Source organism: Euprymna scolopes, chromosome 11 (genome assembly GCF_053919585.1).
Source record: "Euprymna scolopes isolate OS-2025 chromosome 11, ASM5391958v1, whole genome shotgun sequence".
NCBI lineage: Eukaryota > Metazoa > Mollusca > Cephalopoda > Sepiida > Sepiolidae > Euprymna > Euprymna scolopes.
The window spans coordinates 5786366-5805255 of NC_136492.1; the positions used below are offsets into that span (position 1 = coordinate 5786366).

The 18890-nt window shown below is 32.1% G+C and overlaps 1 protein-coding gene across 1 annotated transcript in view; it reads right to left on the minus strand.

Annotated features, from left to right (window-relative positions):
* Positions 1-1001: 1001 nt before the first annotated feature.
* LOC145287753 (nuclear protein AMMECR1-like) overlaps positions 1002-18890 on the minus strand; it is a 130680-nt gene continuing 112791 nt past the window's right edge. Inside the window, exons 2-4 of the mRNA XM_080135534.1 lie at positions 15634-15805; positions 6944-7034; positions 1002-2155 (exon numbers count right to left, since the gene is read on the minus strand). Of these exons, the coding sequence (XP_079991660.1) occupies positions 1989-2155; positions 6944-7034; positions 15634-15805 (430 nt within the window). The 3' untranslated portion in view covers positions 1002-1988. The remainder of the gene's footprint in view (positions 2156-6943; positions 7035-15633; positions 15806-18890) is intronic.

Sequence of the window (18890 nt, forward strand, 5' to 3'; positions counted from 1 at the left end):
TTTCGTCCTTGTCTCAGAGGACATCTTCAGGATAATTGAGATAAAAATGTGATAAAAGAAAAAGTCATAGATCGTGCGAAAAAAGACAGTTTTTTAAAATCCAACCCATGTCGGGAAAGGACGAATATGTGTGCGTCTACATATTCGTCCTTTCCCGACATGGGTTGGATTTTAAAAAACTGTCTTTTTTCGCACGATCTATGACTTTTTCTTTTATCACATTTTTATCTCAATTATCCTGAAGATGTCCTCTGAGACAAGGACGAAACGTTGATTTTTTAATAATTTCATTCGGTTTTTTCTATTTTTTCTTTAAACATAACGTCAACCACCGCTGGTACATTTTTTCATTCCTTATATATATATATATTAATTTGCTGTTCAACATGTCAAGTCTATTTTTTTTTTTGTTTTAATTTGTTAATATTTTCCATGAATTGGGAGAAAAAAAAGATATCATTTAAAAGAAAACGGATTCATTATTCAAAATTTATTAGAAAATGTTTTATCAAAAAAAAAAAAGATGAATAGGATGACAAGCAGATTTTTTTTTGTTTGTTTAGTTGAAAAGATGCTAAAACATAAAAAAAAAGAAACTCAAACTGTTTAACCATCCCACGGCTGTTATAGATGACGAGGTTTTCATATGAGACTGAGATCTGTAAACCCTTTAATTATTAAGAACTAAATATAATCGTTATCCAATTCTAATTGAATTTCAAAAAGATATTTGAATATTTGATAAGATGCATTGATTTCAAAATCAATTAAATTTTCCCAGATATAAAACTTAAAGGTTTTTTTTTGTTTTTTTTTTTTTGCATTATTTGTTTTCATGGCTTTAAAAAAAAATGGGATTATAAATATTATCCAAAGTTATTAGGAATATTTAAAAAAAAAAAAAAAAAATTTTTTTGTCCCCTTCAGTTTTTTTTTCCTCCACAAAATGGTTTTATATGAAGATTGACCCGTTTTTACTTAATTTTTTTTTGTTATATATATTTTTTTTTTTTATTTTTTTAAATTTTTTTTTTAATTTTAGAAGTTAGAAGTGGGAATGAAAAAATGCTTTCATTAAAAATTGGGTGCTTATTTAGATTTACACTTATTTAAAAAAATAAACATAAATAAAATTAAAAAAAAAAAAAAACAGAAAAATCTTTATGATGTACAAACCTGTCATGGAACGAAGATGTCATATTCAAAAAAAACGACCTAAATTGATCAGGTATAAAAAAAAAAAAATTTAGAATTTTTTTACGATTTTAATATTAAATGTATCCATTATAAGGCTGATTTTGATCTCGATAGTTCGAATTGAGTTGTCTCTTCATTGAACATAGCTGATCAAAATTCTACGTCTCGCTTAGTCATAAAATTTGATTTTCTTAGTTAAAAAAAAAAAGAAAAAACTTCATCAATTTACATGATTTTCAGAATATGAAATCTTCAATCTATAGCGAGTACGTACAAAGATTTTTCTGTATTTTTGATTTTATAAATAAGTAATTCGAAATAAGTACCAAATTTTTTTCTTCTGATGAGCACGTAAAAAATTTTTTTTTTTTTAGTCTTAATTTTTTTTCATATTTTTTTTTTTTTTTTTTAAAATGGCCATATGCAAGTCACAATTGAAATGATGAAAAAAAAAAAAAAAAAAAAAAACGAAAACAAAAAAAAAAAAAAGATTTTCAGCTGGGTGAGTAGAACGGCCAAAGGCAACGAGGAAGGCATTATAGTTTGCCCATTGCATTGGAAATTGCTTCTGCTGGAGGACGTATCATCGACAGCAATAATGGGGGCCTTCCACTCCATCACGAGAAGAAAAACGAAAACGTTAAAAAAAAAAAAAAAAAAAAAAATGGTAGTAATGCAAGGAGAGGGTGGGGTGGGGGGGTTGAATGTCGTTAGTTAACGGTCTGTGTGTGTCTGTGTGACTCCACGGGCTGTTGGTAGCACGTATCTACTGAGGCTGTACTTTGCTATCATCATGCATGGCTGTTCTGTTTCTGCGATACATAGTCACTGTAGCTGACCGTGATCTTTTCACTGCGATACCGAGTCAGCCGTACATTCTTGCGTACCTCATTGGTTATAACACCTTTATAAGCCCCTTTTCTCAACAACGAGTCTATCGTCTGTATTCTGTCCCAGGCTGGAAAGATAGAAATGGGGTAGAAAAAAAAGAAAAAAAAAAAAAGAAAAAAAAAAAAGAAATGGATTAATAAAAATAAATTTATATATATATATATATATATAAAAAAAATAAAAAAAAGAATGGATTAATTCTCATGATCCATCCATTGGATCCATGCAGCCATTTTCCAGAATTTCCCCTATATTAAAAAAAAAAAAAAAAAAAAAATCTGTATGATGTACCCATGACAAAATGAAAATACCATATTCCAAACGCCACGTAAATCAAGTAGTTTTATTTTTTTATTTTAAGTGATTAATGGGAACTTGTGGGCATTACAATATAAATCTAGTAAGTATGAATGGTTGAGTTATCTTTTTTTTTTCTTACGTGTCATAGTGAAATTAGTAGGAGTTTAAGTAAAAACAAATTTTATCGAATCATCAAATTTTATTACGTTTTAATGTAGAACCAAGACAATGGATAACGAGGGAGATAACTCTTTACTTAAAGATTTTGCTATTTTTAAAACATTTCAGAACGTAAATGTGGCTGACTTTTTGTTATAAATAGATTTAGTACATCTTCTAATGGACCATGTTTCGTAAATTTTAGAAGTTATACTAATTTCGCTATGACATGCAATTACATAAGGTTTCACCTGAAACGTGTTGGTTTAAAAGTGTAGCAAGGTCCCGGGCGATGCCTAAGAGCCTTGCTCAGATAGATGAGGATGAGAGAGGATGAGGTATGGTCAGGGGTGTATGGCACTTGGTCAAGAAAAACAGATGTCCATAAAATTCTGTCCATCAGAAAATATATCTATTTCGATGAAAGGAAAATATAAACAGGCTTTGGTTTGATAATGCACAAAAGATTGTCCGTTTTTGGCAACCTGATAATGGGATTTTTTTTTAAACAAAGGAATTAAGGAAAGATATTGTTTTTCTGGAGGGTTTGGAAAAATGGATTTCAAATAACTAATGAAACCAGACAGTCACATGGAATTTAGATACAAAAACCAGACTTTGTTGGCAAGAAGTCTATAAAAACTATAAATCGAGGGAGAATTATCTAATAAGTCTCCCATATTTTAGATATCTGAATGATTAACCACCCAGGCAGACAGAAAACAGCGATAAACTACCAGTCGGAGAAAAATAAGGGTTGATCGTCACAAAGAACCTTTAGAATGCATAAAGAAATAAATAGACAAATAAATGAAAAAATTATTAACTTAGCATATATTTAGTTGGAGAAGAGAGAGACGAGGAGAGAGAAGTGGGAAAGGAGTGATGTAGAGAAGTATAGAGAAAGATGGGGGGGGCGCATGGCTGATAATAAAGTTTCTTTAAGAGAACAATGAGTTGAGGGTGAAAAAGAGGGAAAAGAGAATTGAAGAGGGATATAGTTAAAGATAGAGAAAGAAAAAGAGAACGAGTAATCTCTGAAGAATGGAATAGTGATCTCAAACAAATGGTGGTCGGAATTAGGGTTTAATAAACCTTGAGTAGGACACATCAGCTTTTGGGCTGCCAGCCCAAAAGGCTGGAGGCCCTCGAAGGCTGATGTGTCCTCGAAAGCGTAAAGTGAAAAGAACGACTTTCCTCGTTCGATCAAAAAGATTAATTGAAAAGTTTGATTTCAGTTGAAAGATTCAGCATGCAAAAACATTTTGTTTTTCTTAAATCTGAAAGAAACCCCGAAATTAACTGATGCTTTTTTTTTTGTACAAACCGTATCCAAAATGATTTTATGTAATAATTATTTTTGTTCATAAGAAAATGATTTTATGTAATAATTATTTTTGTTCATAAGAAAATGATTTTCAGTGTTATCATTGATTACATATTGATCTGGAAGTAACACAGTTGATTTCAGATCTGCCCTGAACCCGACGCCAAGTTGCAACTGAGAAAAGCAGCATACCAGCCATTCACCAGAGCACCTACTGCGAAGGATGAACTCAACCACAGCATCCGACAATCAACGGCCAGTCAACAATGTGAAAGATATTGCCACCTGGATTTAGAGTCGTGTGCATTTTTTGCACTCAGAGTATCAGAGCGGTAGTTTCCAGTAACCAATAAGCATTTGGTTAAGCGTCTGGTTGCATAATGAGGGGCCCACCACTAGATAGAGTAAAGAGTGTAGCCACCGGGACTCAGGGTTAGTGCATATTTTCTTGCCCGTATCCCTGGCTCCTTACTTTCTAAATTGTTTATGGCATTCAATTTAGAGAGTTACACATGCATGATAGCTGGTAGCCAAAACGCACTGAACAATTGGGGTCAAGCTATCAAAACTTGACAAGTGGTGGAAATTCAAGTATCTAACGCTCACAGCTGATAAGGTTAGAGCAACTGTAGAGAGCAGGTCACATATATAGCCTAGAGGAAAAGGCAAAAAAGAGAAGATGAGCTCGTGGTTCCATCTGACCACCCTCTCTGTCTCTAGTTTAGCGCACACAAACGTGGCAATAAAGAAAATGAGAATGTTTTTTTATAAAAATATGAAAACCAAAGTTTGTGTTACCAGTGTTTTTCCGGTTGACGAAAAATCGACTGGCGTACATGCGACTATACAACACTTTCACTATCCAGATTATGTTTCCTTTTTCTTTTGTTTCGTGCAACTTTCTGTCTATCATCATGTGAAACAAATGTTTTTAATTTACAGACTGTAAGACAAAAATACTAAATTCTCAAGTACCTTATGCCATAAAAACCAAAAGATGGGATGGATAGAGAGAAAGGGAAATGAAAAAGAAGATGTTTATTATCTTCAAAGACCTCACTTGTCCTCTCACCGCTTTATGACTCCCACCCAGGTTACATTCTAACTTTACAAACGAAATAGGAAAATGTTTTTTGATTGAAATATCAGTTTTCGACGGTAATCCTTGGCCTGAAGACATAGTCCCCCAACGTGGATGATTACAGAAACATGTATGCACATATCTAGCCATTAATGTTTGTATAAATAAATTTAATATATATATATATATATATATATATATATATATATGACTACTTCATTTAATCACAAATTAATATACGAAGATATAATTTTATGCATAAATTTTCAGTATTTACTTCAACAGTGCTTAATACATAAGTTGAGCTAGGTAGTAAGTTATGAAAATATATAGGTAGCTTACTTGCCATATACATATATATAAGCCTGATGAATCCTAGCGTGGATGAAACGCGGAATATTCTGTATAGCTTAATTGCCATATATATTTTATAACTTACTACTAATATATATATATATCATCCGTTTAATTTAGATCAAGCGAAAATTATAAAATACGTGATAGAGCTAAAAGAAGACTTTTAGAATCAGCACTAATATTAAACACGAATACTATTACGCAAAGAAAAGGCTTCTACCATTTAACTCCTAGCATAGGGAAAATAATAATCAAAGAACAAAATATCAAAACAGATCCTGGTTAACCGTTTTTCCTGAAATATTTCAACAAAATGAATAAGTTTAGAGAGAGAAGAAGAAGAAAAAAGAAGTGTACATATTTATTTAACGCATTTTTTAAAAGTGTATATATATATATATATATATATATATATATACAGACATTGAACAACCCAACCTTCCCATACACACACGTTTGTCCTTTCCGACATGGGTGGGATTCAAAAACTGTCCTCTTTTTCGTACGATCTATGACTTTTTCTTTTCTTGCATTTTTACTTCAATATCCTGAAGATGTCCTCTGAAATAGGGACGAAACCTTGATTATTTTAATAATTTCATTCAGTTTTTCTATTTTTCTCAAAAGATATATATATATAGGCTGCAGGATTTTGTTGGCTACAAATTATGGACCAAGTTAAGAATATGAAGTGCAAGATGATCCTGAAGAACATTTCATTCTTGGAATCGTTAAGATAAAATCTCATCTGAGTCTTATTTCTCCATATTGTATGTCATATTCTTAAAATTATTAAACAGACAAAATTAGAAAAAAATCTTATTGGATTGAAATGTTTGTTGATTACTGTTATCTAAAAACAGATCAATTCATCAAATTGGAAATTCCATCAAAATTTCGATCATCACAGAACTTTTCAATATCAAGACCATATAAGAAGCAGTGGGGGGGGGGGTCATTGGCTACAATATGAACCAAATAACGAGTCTCTATGATGAACAGATCCAGAGCCAAAACTGACTTTCACCTTTTTTTTTTTTTTTTTACTAGAAAGTCACCGCTTACCAAGACCCTGAGGCCACTCGAGGATAAGAGTTCATGAGTGAACATTGTGATGATCAGTAATGGTGGAAATTGAGTATGGCTCATCAAAAACTTGTTTATATTAGATTTAAAAAACATGTTATAGTCAGCTGAGAAGTAACCCTGCAATATTGTGTTCCACAGATGGGCAGCTTTAGGGAAAAAAAGCTTTGCTCATGGAACTTGTTTAATTTTGACTCAGATAGAACGTAATGGAAATTTTCGACAGTGGTTGTAGCTAGAGGAGTGCTTGCTGTGAATGTTTTGCAGGAAGATGGGGAGGGGGTGATTGTAGACTGTCATTTTGTTCACTGTTGATCTAGAAATCAGAAAATTAAATCAGTTCTAAAATAGACCCAGTTTGGGGATGATTGGTCAAGCGGTATGAATGTGAAGATGTCCACACACGTAAGCATGACTGAAAAGATAAGCTCAAGTTTTACAAAAGAACAAAAAAAAAAAATTAAGTAAAACGTAATTATCAGTACATTTTTTGTCACACGAATGTGAATCAAAATTAAAAGTTATTAAACTTTTATTTTCCTTACCTTGCTCAACGGCCACCTCGGGTAGATATGTGGCAGTTTTTTTGTGCCCTTTTTCGTTTACAAATTCAATGCGGATTCCATGGACTCCAACCTAACGAAATAAAAAAAAACAAGAAAATAATTATTAAAGAATCGATATAATAATGCGCCAAGGAATTTCATGTTCGGACATGTTATTACTTTTCACCCATTAAAAAAAAACAAAAAATATGGTAATTAATTATTTGATGGTTAAGTAACATATTTTACCCATTTTAAATAGAATTTAAATAAATATGTTGCCCTATTGATTAAAACAGTAAAATCTGTGTGTGTGTGTGAGAGAGAGAGAGAGAGAGAGAGAGAGAGAGAGAGAGAGAGAGAGAGAGAGAGAGAGAGGACACTTCTCAACCTATATACTCAACAAATTTTGGATCTACAGATTTGGAATTTGGTATATAAGGGCATTCAGGCATGTGGAAAACTTTTTAATCCATTTTCATCCAGAAAAAAGGGATGTTAAGGGGGGAAAAATTGAAAAAAAAAATTGGGGGGGGGGGGGGGATCAGATTTTTATCTGTTTGTCAACCGTTTCACGAATGTGCATGCGTGAATCGTTCACATGACAGATTCCTTATGTCAAGAACTAGTAGGTTTGAAAACGCTTTTCAAAGAGCATGTCAAGCTAGCCTGATAGTTATCGTACTTAATTCCCTGTTTAGGTTTTGGTTTCTGATCTCAGCTAGAATATTTTTTTTTTTTTTAACGTACAAGTAAATTGTTCAGAAAAAACAATACTCCCATACACACGTCTCAGTTTTTTTTCTTTCCTTTACTTTATTTTTTTAAGGATTTTAACATCAGATTTAATATCTACGGCATTTTTTGTTTATAATAAGAAATCTGCGTTAATTAAAATATCTACGCATATTAAGAGCAAAAGAGAGCAATGGATAAACAGACATGAATTTTTATTTTCGTATATTCTCCTAATGAAACGATACACCGAAAAGTGATTATCTTGTAAATCGGTGTATTTAAATATGGACCTCATACAAATTCCCCCAGCTTGGCGAGCCATCAAGACCTCGGGCAAAAAGAACTTCGATTCACGACTTCATTAAACGCTTTTCATAAACCTTAAACCGAATCAATTTAAAACTGAACGAACTTGATCGAGACGAACAGTATATGCTTTTTGCCGAGAGAACAGTTAATATTGATTTGACTATTTTTTTTTAATTACATTATAAATAGCGGAAGCGATACATTTATATACTAGCTGTACCCGGCAACGCGTTGCTGTGGCTCAGTTTGTTAAAATGAAACACATTTCTCAAGAAAAATTGCATTTTGTTCCTTTATTTACTTTTATTATTTTTGAAATTTTTTTTTAATCAATAAAAGTTGTTATTTTTTCCCCAAAAAAAAGATTAGTTTTTTACCATAAATTCTTAGGTGAAAGTTTTATTTTCAGGAAAAAAAAAAAATCCAAGCGTCTTTAAATAATTTTCAGTTGGACTGTTTTCTCGTCGGTTCGTACGTTGATTTGTTTGGACAATTATGTGCTGATCACTTACTATTTATGACTTTTGGACTATTTATTCATGTGTATTTTGCATGTATATGTGTGTGTACATATGTGTGTATATGCGTATATGTGTGCCTCTACGTGAGTATGTTTGTATGTGTGTGCACAAGCATACGTATGTTGGCGTACATTTGTATGTACGCATGTGTTTATTTCCATGTGTATGCGGGGTGGAGAGGTCTCCTGTAAGCCGTGGTGAAGGCAACCCCTCTAGGAGAAACATAAAGCGGGAGACCAGTACCTGCATTAAGCTGGTCTGCAGTTTGACTTGTTGCTGGCTATCTTGCTCTTGCTTGATGTCAAGATTTTGAACAGAGAGAGAGATTTAGCTGTTGTACAAAGCTAAAACTCTGTAACACCACTAGGTATAGATACTCCCTTAGGCATTTGTCTATAAAAAAAAAAAAAAAAAAAAAAAATGGTTCTATTGCTATGGAAAAGTTGTCACGCGTGTAGGTCTGAAATGCTGGAAGCATGTAATAATTGATCTGCCATCATTATATGTATCTATGTATAGGTTTATGTATGTTTATGTAGATGTGTATGTACATGTGTATATGTATGTATATATGTATGTGGGTGTATATATGTGCATGTATGTATATAGGCATGTGTATGTGTATTTATGCATGTGTGTATGCATGTATATGTATGCATATATATATGTATGTATGTGTGCATGTATGTATATGTGTGTGAGTGCATATTTATATACGTGTATGTATATGTAAGTAAGTGTATGTATATATGTATATGCATATGTGTACGTATGGGTATATGTATGTATATGTGTGTATGTATTTGTATATGTGTATGTATATCTGTATGTATGCATGTGTGTCTATACGTATGTATGTGTATTATTCATGGTGTATGTATATATGTGTGTATATTTACAGATATGTATGTGTGTATGTGTAGATATGTATATTTGCGTTTATATATATATGTATGTATGTATGCCAATGACCGTCTTGTGTATGTTTATGTATGCCTGTATGTGGGTTATTTGTATGTGTGTATGTATATATATGTATGTATGCATGCGTGCATATATATATATATATATATATATATATATATATATATACACCAGTGACCGTCTTCAGTGTCATGTCTGCTTGTGCGTGTGAATTTTACCGGCAGGACTAAAGTCATTTTCGGCTCATGGACTTTCAGTACCTGAGGGAGTGGCACTCGTCTGACAAGACGTTGCAATCATCATCATCATATATGTGACCATGTCTGTGTGTCTATGCAAGATCTCTACCAAACTATTGTCACATTTTGGTCTACTGACTTGAAACTTGATATACAGGGAATTTAGACGTGGAAAAAATTCGATTTGGCTTTTTTAGCCCGTAAAAATAAAAATTAAAAAACAAAAAAACATTGACCTTGGAAAGTCAACTAGCAAAGCCGGACGACCTGTTTGTTTTAAATAAATTCATTTAAAAAAGTGACAACCGTTTTGTGGAGTTGAAAAACTTTTCACTGACCATTATTTTTACGGCAAGAAGAAAATATTGTTTCAAAAACAATTTCTCTGGTTGCATTTTCCGTTAAGCTACGGAGGGAAGTAGTTTTGTAAGAATTTTTCAGTTCCTTATCTATATATCTATAAACTGAAAATGTGTGTGCGTGTGATGACACTTCTTACCCTATATACTCAATGGATTTTTTAACTATAGACTTGAAATTTGGTATATAGGGTATTCAGACATGTGGAAAACTTTTTAATCAGTTTTGATCCGGAAAAATGGGTTGCTAAGGGGTTAAAATTGAAAAATTGGCATGTGAAGGTCGTCAAATTTTTATGTTTGCGAACTGTTTCATGAATGCACATGCGTGAATGGTTCACATGACAGATTCATTACGTTAAAAATAAGTAGGTTTGAAAACACTTTTAAAGAGACGTGTCAAGCTGGCCTAATGGTTATTGTACTTGACTCACTGTCTTAAAAGTTTTGGTTTCAATCTTAGCTTGAATCTTTTCTTTCTTTTTTTTACATACAAGAAATTAACTGTTTAGAAAAAAACAATACTTGCACGTACATATCTCAGTTTCTTTACATTTTTAGTTGCGTGCAAGCAACTCTAAGTCGGTCTGTCGGTAACACTTTTGTGCTTGGCCTTTTGGCCAAGATCAAAGTGCCGTATCTGTTCTTACTACATGCTGTACTTATGTTTGTAACTTTGTGATATAAAGTGGGGGATCACTTTTTTGTATAAATTTAATGTAAAATGATCACCCACTTTACAGCCAGTCAGTCTCAAAGCCATTCAAGTCATTCTCCAGATCATTCAAGTTGTTTTTGAAGGATTCCATTTTTTTTTTAAACATTCAAGTCATTCTTAAGGTAATTCATCCTTAAGTTCATTAAAGTCAAACTCCATCCTCAGTATTATGTACATCTTTTTTCTTCTTTTTTCTTGCCCTGTTGTAAAATTAGAGAAAGAAAAGTCAGTAGTAAAGATCTGCGTATAGTTTCTCAGCGGTTGTATTTTGAAATGCCGGAACAGTGCGTTGGCTACACGAGATTACTGTCATGGGTGTGAGTTCCGTTACAGAAGCGTTGATTTAATTTTAATAAAATACGCATCAGGTGCATTTGAAAGCCAAATCACAACGCAATATTATGAAAATAAACAAATATTTTGCTTGTTACTTTCTCCAACTTTACATGGCAAGAAAAAAAAAATATACAAAATACTGAGGATGGAGTTTGTCTTAAAAATATATTTAAATTATAAATTTTAAACAAATAAAATATTTGTTTATTTTCGTAAATTTGCATTGTAATTTGGCTTTCAAGCGCTCCACATACATATTTTCTTGCTATAAGATCACAAAATTTGTGTTCTCGAAATTTTATTTTTATTCTAATAATTTTCTCGGTTGGAAGACGTTTTTTAACACATGTTTGATATTAATATATTTTTGATTTTTCACATATTCTTGGATTATTATTCCAGCTTTGTTTTATTTTAATGTTACGCTTTTCGGAATTATCGATCAACTGTCGAAGGCAGTAATTGCTGTGGATGTAGTTGGAGGATTCGACATTCATATCCAGTTACGTTAACCTGACGAAGGGCAGAGGAATAATTGGCTGAAACGTCATAAAAACAACTAGGATATGAGGATAATTGTGCAAATAATTAAATCAAAAAAATATACAATTTATTTATCTCTAAAATAATTCCAAACTATTTCAATGATACAGATTATGTCAGTGTTCATCATGTGTGTTGAAATTTTTTGGCAGACATACAAACACACACATTTTACCTATATATATATATATATATATATATATATAAATGAACAAATGATTAATAAAACATGTTAAAAGACATCTTGAAAAAGAGTTAAAAACATATTTAATTTTAAAAAAGGAAGCACAAGTGGATAGTCCTTAATCCGCGGAGTTTCGAAGAAATACTCTCCTTCTCATCAGAGGGCAGGAATTAGCAAAATGCAGGATCGGATTTTACATATAAAAGTATTTAATGAATATATATATATATATATATATATATATATATATATATATATGGAGTTTCATATTGGGGGGATCATATATCGAGAGATGACGGGGACATATAACGGGTACATGTAATACAGGATTGATGATGGTGAGAGAAACATTTGAGATGATGATGATGGGAATTCATTATTCTTTTACATCAGACTGGTGAATCATTACTTATGGAGGAGGGGGACACATTACTTGGAAGGGGGTTATGGAAAGTTCATATTGAGATGATTAACACATTACATTCAATTTGTGAAATGCCGATACGAAGACAAACAGTTGCAAAAATCGATGGTGATTCTTTATTTCATTTGACTGGTCGAAATGATAATGACGTCAAGAACTCAAATTCGGAATCTACATAGTTTAATGTTCTTTCCTTCACTTCCAAAGGACCATGACTCCAACTCTCTCTCTCTGACTAGCAGACTAAACTCTTCTGCTTTCTCTGCTCGACTGTTGACTGCCTTGATCTGACTAATACTAGCTCCTATATTGGCTAAGCACATTTGTCCGAAACACACTTCTGCAAAGAAAGAATTCTCAACTAACCTATTTTTTTTTTACAATATATTTTTAATTTGTATTGTTCATTCTTTTTAGCTTACATTTTTGATTCAGTTTTCATAAAAGAACGAACAATCAAATTCTTTTTATAATACAAACAATATCCAACTATTTTATATGAAATTTAACAATAGCGAAATTCTAATATTCCATTTTCGAAATCTATTTAATTTATCTAAATGTTCTTATTTACAGGAAATGGGGACAGCCCTTTTTCCTGTAACAATACTAGCAGGGGTGCCCGGCGTTGCCCGGATGTTTGGAGGTGTAAAAGAAAAAAAAAGTTTTGGTAGGCAGGTAGGCTCGAACCTGAAGCTTTGAGGTGAAGGTGGAAAAAAAAAGTGACACGTTACCGCGACGCTAAGCAGGCAGTGAAGTGAAAATAGTTCAAATTTAATGGTTAAACGAACGTCAACGTCTGCTTTTCTAGGTCAAACATCACGCCATAGAGAAATGAAATCACAGAGCGAATTTTGTAACATAAAAATCGCTCAAATAAAAGGTAGGCGCGACCTCGTTTCGTAAATCGGAGATATTATAATCTAGGGAGTATATAAAAAGTTGTAAGAATTAGTGACCCCCCCCCTGAAAAAAAATGCCTTTGCTGAACATACAAAAAAAAAAAAAAAAAAAAATGCAAACACACACACATTTTCACTTTTATATAATAGATAGATGATGACAGTTTATTAATCATAATTTATTTGATCATCCAATCAATAAGGAAAAAGAAAAGTTTATTTAATTTTGAACTTATTTGCTCCACTTTTTTTTTTTTTTTTTTAAATTTTCTTCCTTTGAAGATTATAACGCTGAATATGGGGCAGCCAAACCAGCTGCCAACATTGCCCTGCTTTTTATTGAAACTAACCGAGAGCTCTTTTTTAGTATCCTTGTTGTTCCCTTAAGTGCAATTGTCTGGATCTCTTTTGCACTTGGTTCACCAGGAATATTAGTTAGGTAGGACTTCAGGTTCTTCTTCATAAGCCCTGTGGCACCTATAATAACTGGTATGATTGATATCTCCTTAAGATTCCAGTTTCTTTTCATATCATACACGAGACCTTGATATTTGGTCTGTTTCTCCCTTTCAGCTTTGTTCAGACCTCCATCATTAGGAACACTCACTTCAACCAAGGTTGCTACTCTCTCTCACTGATTTCACATAACTATGTCAGGTTTCACAGCAGCGTTTTCAAGGCAGGTGGCTGTAGGGATTACATGATCGTAATGTATCATGATAGTTTGTTGTATAAGGATTATCTATGTGCGTTTGTGAATAGATTCACTTGCATTCAATTATAAAAATATTCACAAAATAGAGCACAAATATATTATATAAGAAACTTCTTTATGATGAATTTGAAAAATAATTTGAAATTTTTTTATGATTGGAAAAATTTTAATTTCCAATTCCAAAAATGATTTATTATAATAGCAAAATCCGACATTGAAAAAACTGCGCTCTCATTAAAAAACAATTACTTATGTTAATTTTAACTGAAAAAAAAAAAAAAAAAAAAAAAAAAATCTAATTATCATGTCACAATTAAATATTGCTCGAATATTACATAAAACAAGTATTTCCATGATTCAATGAAAAAGAAAAAAAAAACGATTTTGCCAAGTTTGTTTGTAACGTACAACAAACACAAGGGAAATAACTCATTTCTCATAAATTGACCAAACTTTTTTTTTTTTTCTTTTTTTTTTTAAAGTTCTCAGAAATTAATTACCTCCCCTGCTACTATGCGTGCTATTGAATTTATTATGTAAGCAAAACTTGCAAATACATTCGAAAACTATTTTCTTTAATTTTCTACTTCATCCTTTTTTTTTTTTTTTTTTTTTTTTTTTTGCAATTTTTGGATATTTTCATTACTGTGACATGACAAGTAAATAGTGTTTATCTTATTTGAAATTCAATATTTTGAATTTCGCTATCATAGCAAAAAAGAACCAACAATTATTCCCATGTTGGGGTTTTTAGTTTAAAAATTAATTTTCTATAGCTATGATAAATATTGATTTCAAACTACCAATAAAACAAAAATATAGATAACTAGCAGTTCAGCCCGGCTTTGCCCTATGTACTGTTCATAACTTTATGTGCATATGAATATATATTAAAAAGTTTGACTCATGTCCAGGTAACCTACATCTAAAATTTCAAGTATTTAGACCTTGAATTGGAGAAGTTTGGTAGAGACTGCAAAGGTCATCTCTTTCAACAAAAAGGTTAGTTTTTACAATTCTTGTGATTAAAACCAACAAAATAAATCATTAAACTCTGAAACAAAGTTTAATTCGTACAATGTTTTTGTTCTTGCCATAGAAAATAGAAAAATAACGTTAGGTCTTAACTAGTGATGGGACGATTCCAATATTTTTCCCCCGATTCCGATACAATTACTGATTTTGATTCTTTATAAATCTCTAAATATTTAACTAAAAAGTCGATATTTTGTCCCGCTTACCATAAAAACACAAAACGTGCATATATTTTCTCAAACGTAAAAACACACGTGTGGTGGGGTGATCTAGAGATTTTAGTTTTACTTGAAATTTAAAATCAATAAATATTGTTTTATTATTACTACCAACAGTGGAAGTTCTTTTTTAAAACAAAATCAAAGAAGATAATTAAAGGAATCGTTTTTGGCATTGGAAAACCACACTTGCAAAGGAGTGATCTGTAGCTTTTAGCTTTACTAAGAGTTTAAAATCAATAAATATTTATTATTACCGGCAGTGGAAGATTTTTTTTTAAAAAAACATAAAGGAATCGTTTTTGGAATCGGAATAACGGCACAAATTTTTTCTGATCTGATATCTAAAAAAGTTCTGATTTTTTTCAATTCCCGATTCCAATTGTCCGAACATTAGTCTTAACTTCATCGATGATCTCTGAATCAGTTTCGTAAGAGAACATTATGGCGTATTCGTAAGAGAACATTATGGCGTAGACGAGGGAAAGAGAAAAAAATAAAGTGGAGGGGGTACATGTAACTTACCTCCCAGTCCAAGTAATCTGCAGCCTCTTCAAAATGCGTGAGTATCGAAACGGAACAGTGTAATTTGGAGAATTCATCTTTTGTTATTGGACTGAAACGGCTGTCCTTCATAGCACTGCAAAAAAAAAAAAAAAAAAAAAAAAAAATTGTTGCAATCATTCTGTACTTATAACTGCATTCATTTATGTTAACGTTCATTTTTGTTAACGTTCGTATTTGTTAACATTCATTTTTGTTAACGTTCGTATTTGTTAACATTCATTTTTGTTAACGTTCGTATTTGTTAACATTCATTTTTGTTAACGTTCGTATTTGTTAACATCATTTTAATCTGTAGTCATCTGTTTATAGGGTGAGCCCCCCCCCAAGGGTGAGCCCTCCCCCCCCAAAAAAAACAGGCCCCCAACTCTAATTAGGCCCCGTTTCTTAGTGTTTTGTCCGAATGAAATGAAACTTTGATCATAACTAGTTTATTATATTCAAAACATCACATCAAAAGACTAGGGTCTTTGACCTTTTTTCTTTTTTTGTTATTGGACTGAAACGGCTGTCCTTCATAGCACTGCAAAAAAAAAAAAAAAATAATTGTTACAATCATTCTGTACTTATAACTGCCTTCATTTTTGTTGGCGTTCGTATTTGTTGACGTTCGTTTTTGTTGACGTTCGTTTTTGTTGGCGCTCGTATTTGTTGGCGTTCGTTTTTGTTGGCGTTCGTTTTTGTTGGCGTTCGTTTTTGTTGGCGTTCGTTTTTGTTGGCGTTCGTATTTGTTGGCGTTCGTATTTGTTGGCGTTCGTATTTGCTGGCGTTCGTATTTGCTGGCGTTCGTATTTGCTGACGTTCGTATTTGCTAGCGTTCGTATTTGTTAACGTTCGTATTTGTTAACGTTCGTATTTGTTAACGTTATTTTAATCTGTAGTCATCTGTTTCAAAAAAAAAAAAAAAACAGGCCCCAACTCTAATTAGTGTTTTGTCCGAGTAAAATGAAACTTTGGTCATAACTAGTTTATTATATTCAAAACATCACATCAAAAGACTAGGGTCTTTGACCTTTTTTTCTCCGTTGACTGTAAAATGCTCAGAAAAACAATTGAATGTCCTCTGCTTTTTTTTTTGGGGGGGGGGGTCACCCTGTACTTTGTTTAAATTACTTTCAAAACTGGCTTCTGCTACTGTTGTATAGATCAGAGTAGCAAAATATTTAGTTAAAATAAATTCCATTAAAAAAAGATATTTAGAAGCAGATAACTGATTTTTTTTTAAAGAAATTGAATCACGATACATTTTTGTTAGCAAAAAACATGGTCTAGCGTTCCACAACGAAGATCAAACAGTGACCTTGTAATAAAGAGGAACAAAAACTTGAAAAACAAACTCCATTTTATATTTTTCATGTTCAAATTTTATTTTGACTTTACAATAAAACAATGTTGGTTTGTTTTACTAGACACAGATTCGAAAAAGTTGCCGAGAAACAAATAAATGCTATCAAACTGGATAATTTTTTTGTGTTTTTATTTAATGTAACATCTTTATTCAGCTCGAAAAACATACAGTGTTTACCGAAGTACTGGAAAAATCAAGGATGGTGTCTGACTCTCTGATGAACATGGTAGGTTTGGGAAAAGGAATTAAAAATAAAAAAATATACAAACTACTGTTAGAAACTCGCTCAATATATGTTACCGTGACATAGGTTGACATATATTCAGTGGGTTTTTAACAGTATTTTGTATAGTTTTTTATTTTTAACTTCTTTTCCCAAACTTACCGTGTGTGTGTGTGTGTGTGTGTGTGTGTGTGTGTGCGAACATTTCTCTACTAAACTACTTTGCCAATTTTCAGTCTATAGACTCGAGATTTGACATAAGGGGTAGTGAGATATCAAAAACACTCGCTCCATTTTATATTTTTCATGCTGTTTTCAATGTTCAAACTTTATTTTGACCTTAAAATAAAACAATATCAAATAAAAAAAAGCATAAAAAGGTAGCATAAATTTTTTTATTTTTATTTTTTTTATTTTTTAAACCACAGATGTCATTTATTTGATTTATTTGTTTACCATTGTATGTTTTATACGTTGTTATTCAACATAGGTTTAACATTAACAAAAACCAACTAAGAATTGTCCTAGTGACATATGGTCGAGTGGTCCTAGATGTTGTATCAAAGTTTACAGTTACCCAAAGGTGCGGAGTTCAATCCGAAGGCAGTGAAAAAGTAACATTCAAAACAGAGAATCAGCAACTATGTCCCAAAGCCTAGCTGGAGTCCGAACACGATACCCCCGTTGGGTTCGAGATTCCTAACAAACGGTTCCCCAGTTCGATACAAAACACCTGACGAAGGCCGGAGGGCAAAACGGCCGAAACGTTGTGACAATAACAACCAAGATGAGGAAGTCAGTTCGACAATCTCAATCAATGAAAACACATCTCAAAAATACAGACGAACCTATATATATATATATATTAGCAAAACTACCCATGTATGTATGTATGCATACATTTTGACTATCCGTCGCTGAGTTTATTTGTGAAAAAATGTGTGAATTTGTTTATATCATCATCAGTTACTATTCCAAAAGTGTTTGTCTCAACCAAACTTTTTATTTAAAAAAAAAAAAAAAGTAAGCGTCTTTAATATATGTCGGTGGACTGTGTTTACATTTTGACTATCCGTCGCCGAGTTTATTTGTGAAAAAATGTGTGAATTTGTTTATATCATCGTCAGTTACTATTCCAAAAGTGTCTGTCTCAACAAAACTTTTTATTTAAAAAAAACAAAAAACAAAGACCAGTACCCGCATTAAGCTGGTCTGCAGTTTGACTTGTTGCTGGCTATCTTGCTCTTGCTTGTTGCTGGATGTCAACATTTTGAACCGAGAGAGAGATTTAGCTGTCGTACAAATCTAAAACTCTGTAACATCATCTTTGTATAGATACTCCCTCAGGTATTTGTCTATTATAAAAAAAAAAGAAAGAAAGAAAGTCCTGTGGCGATAAAAAAGCTGTGACGTGTGTACGCCTGTAATGCTGGATGCATGTAACAATTATTCTGCCATCATTATTTGTATATGTATATTTATATATGTATGTGTGTGTATATTTATATATGCACATGTGAGTTTATATGTATTTATATCTATGTGTCTATGTGTATATGTATGTCTATGTGTATATGTATGTATATGTGTCTATGTATATATATGTGTCTATGTATATATATGTAAGGCTTTTTTCAGAGAAGCGGT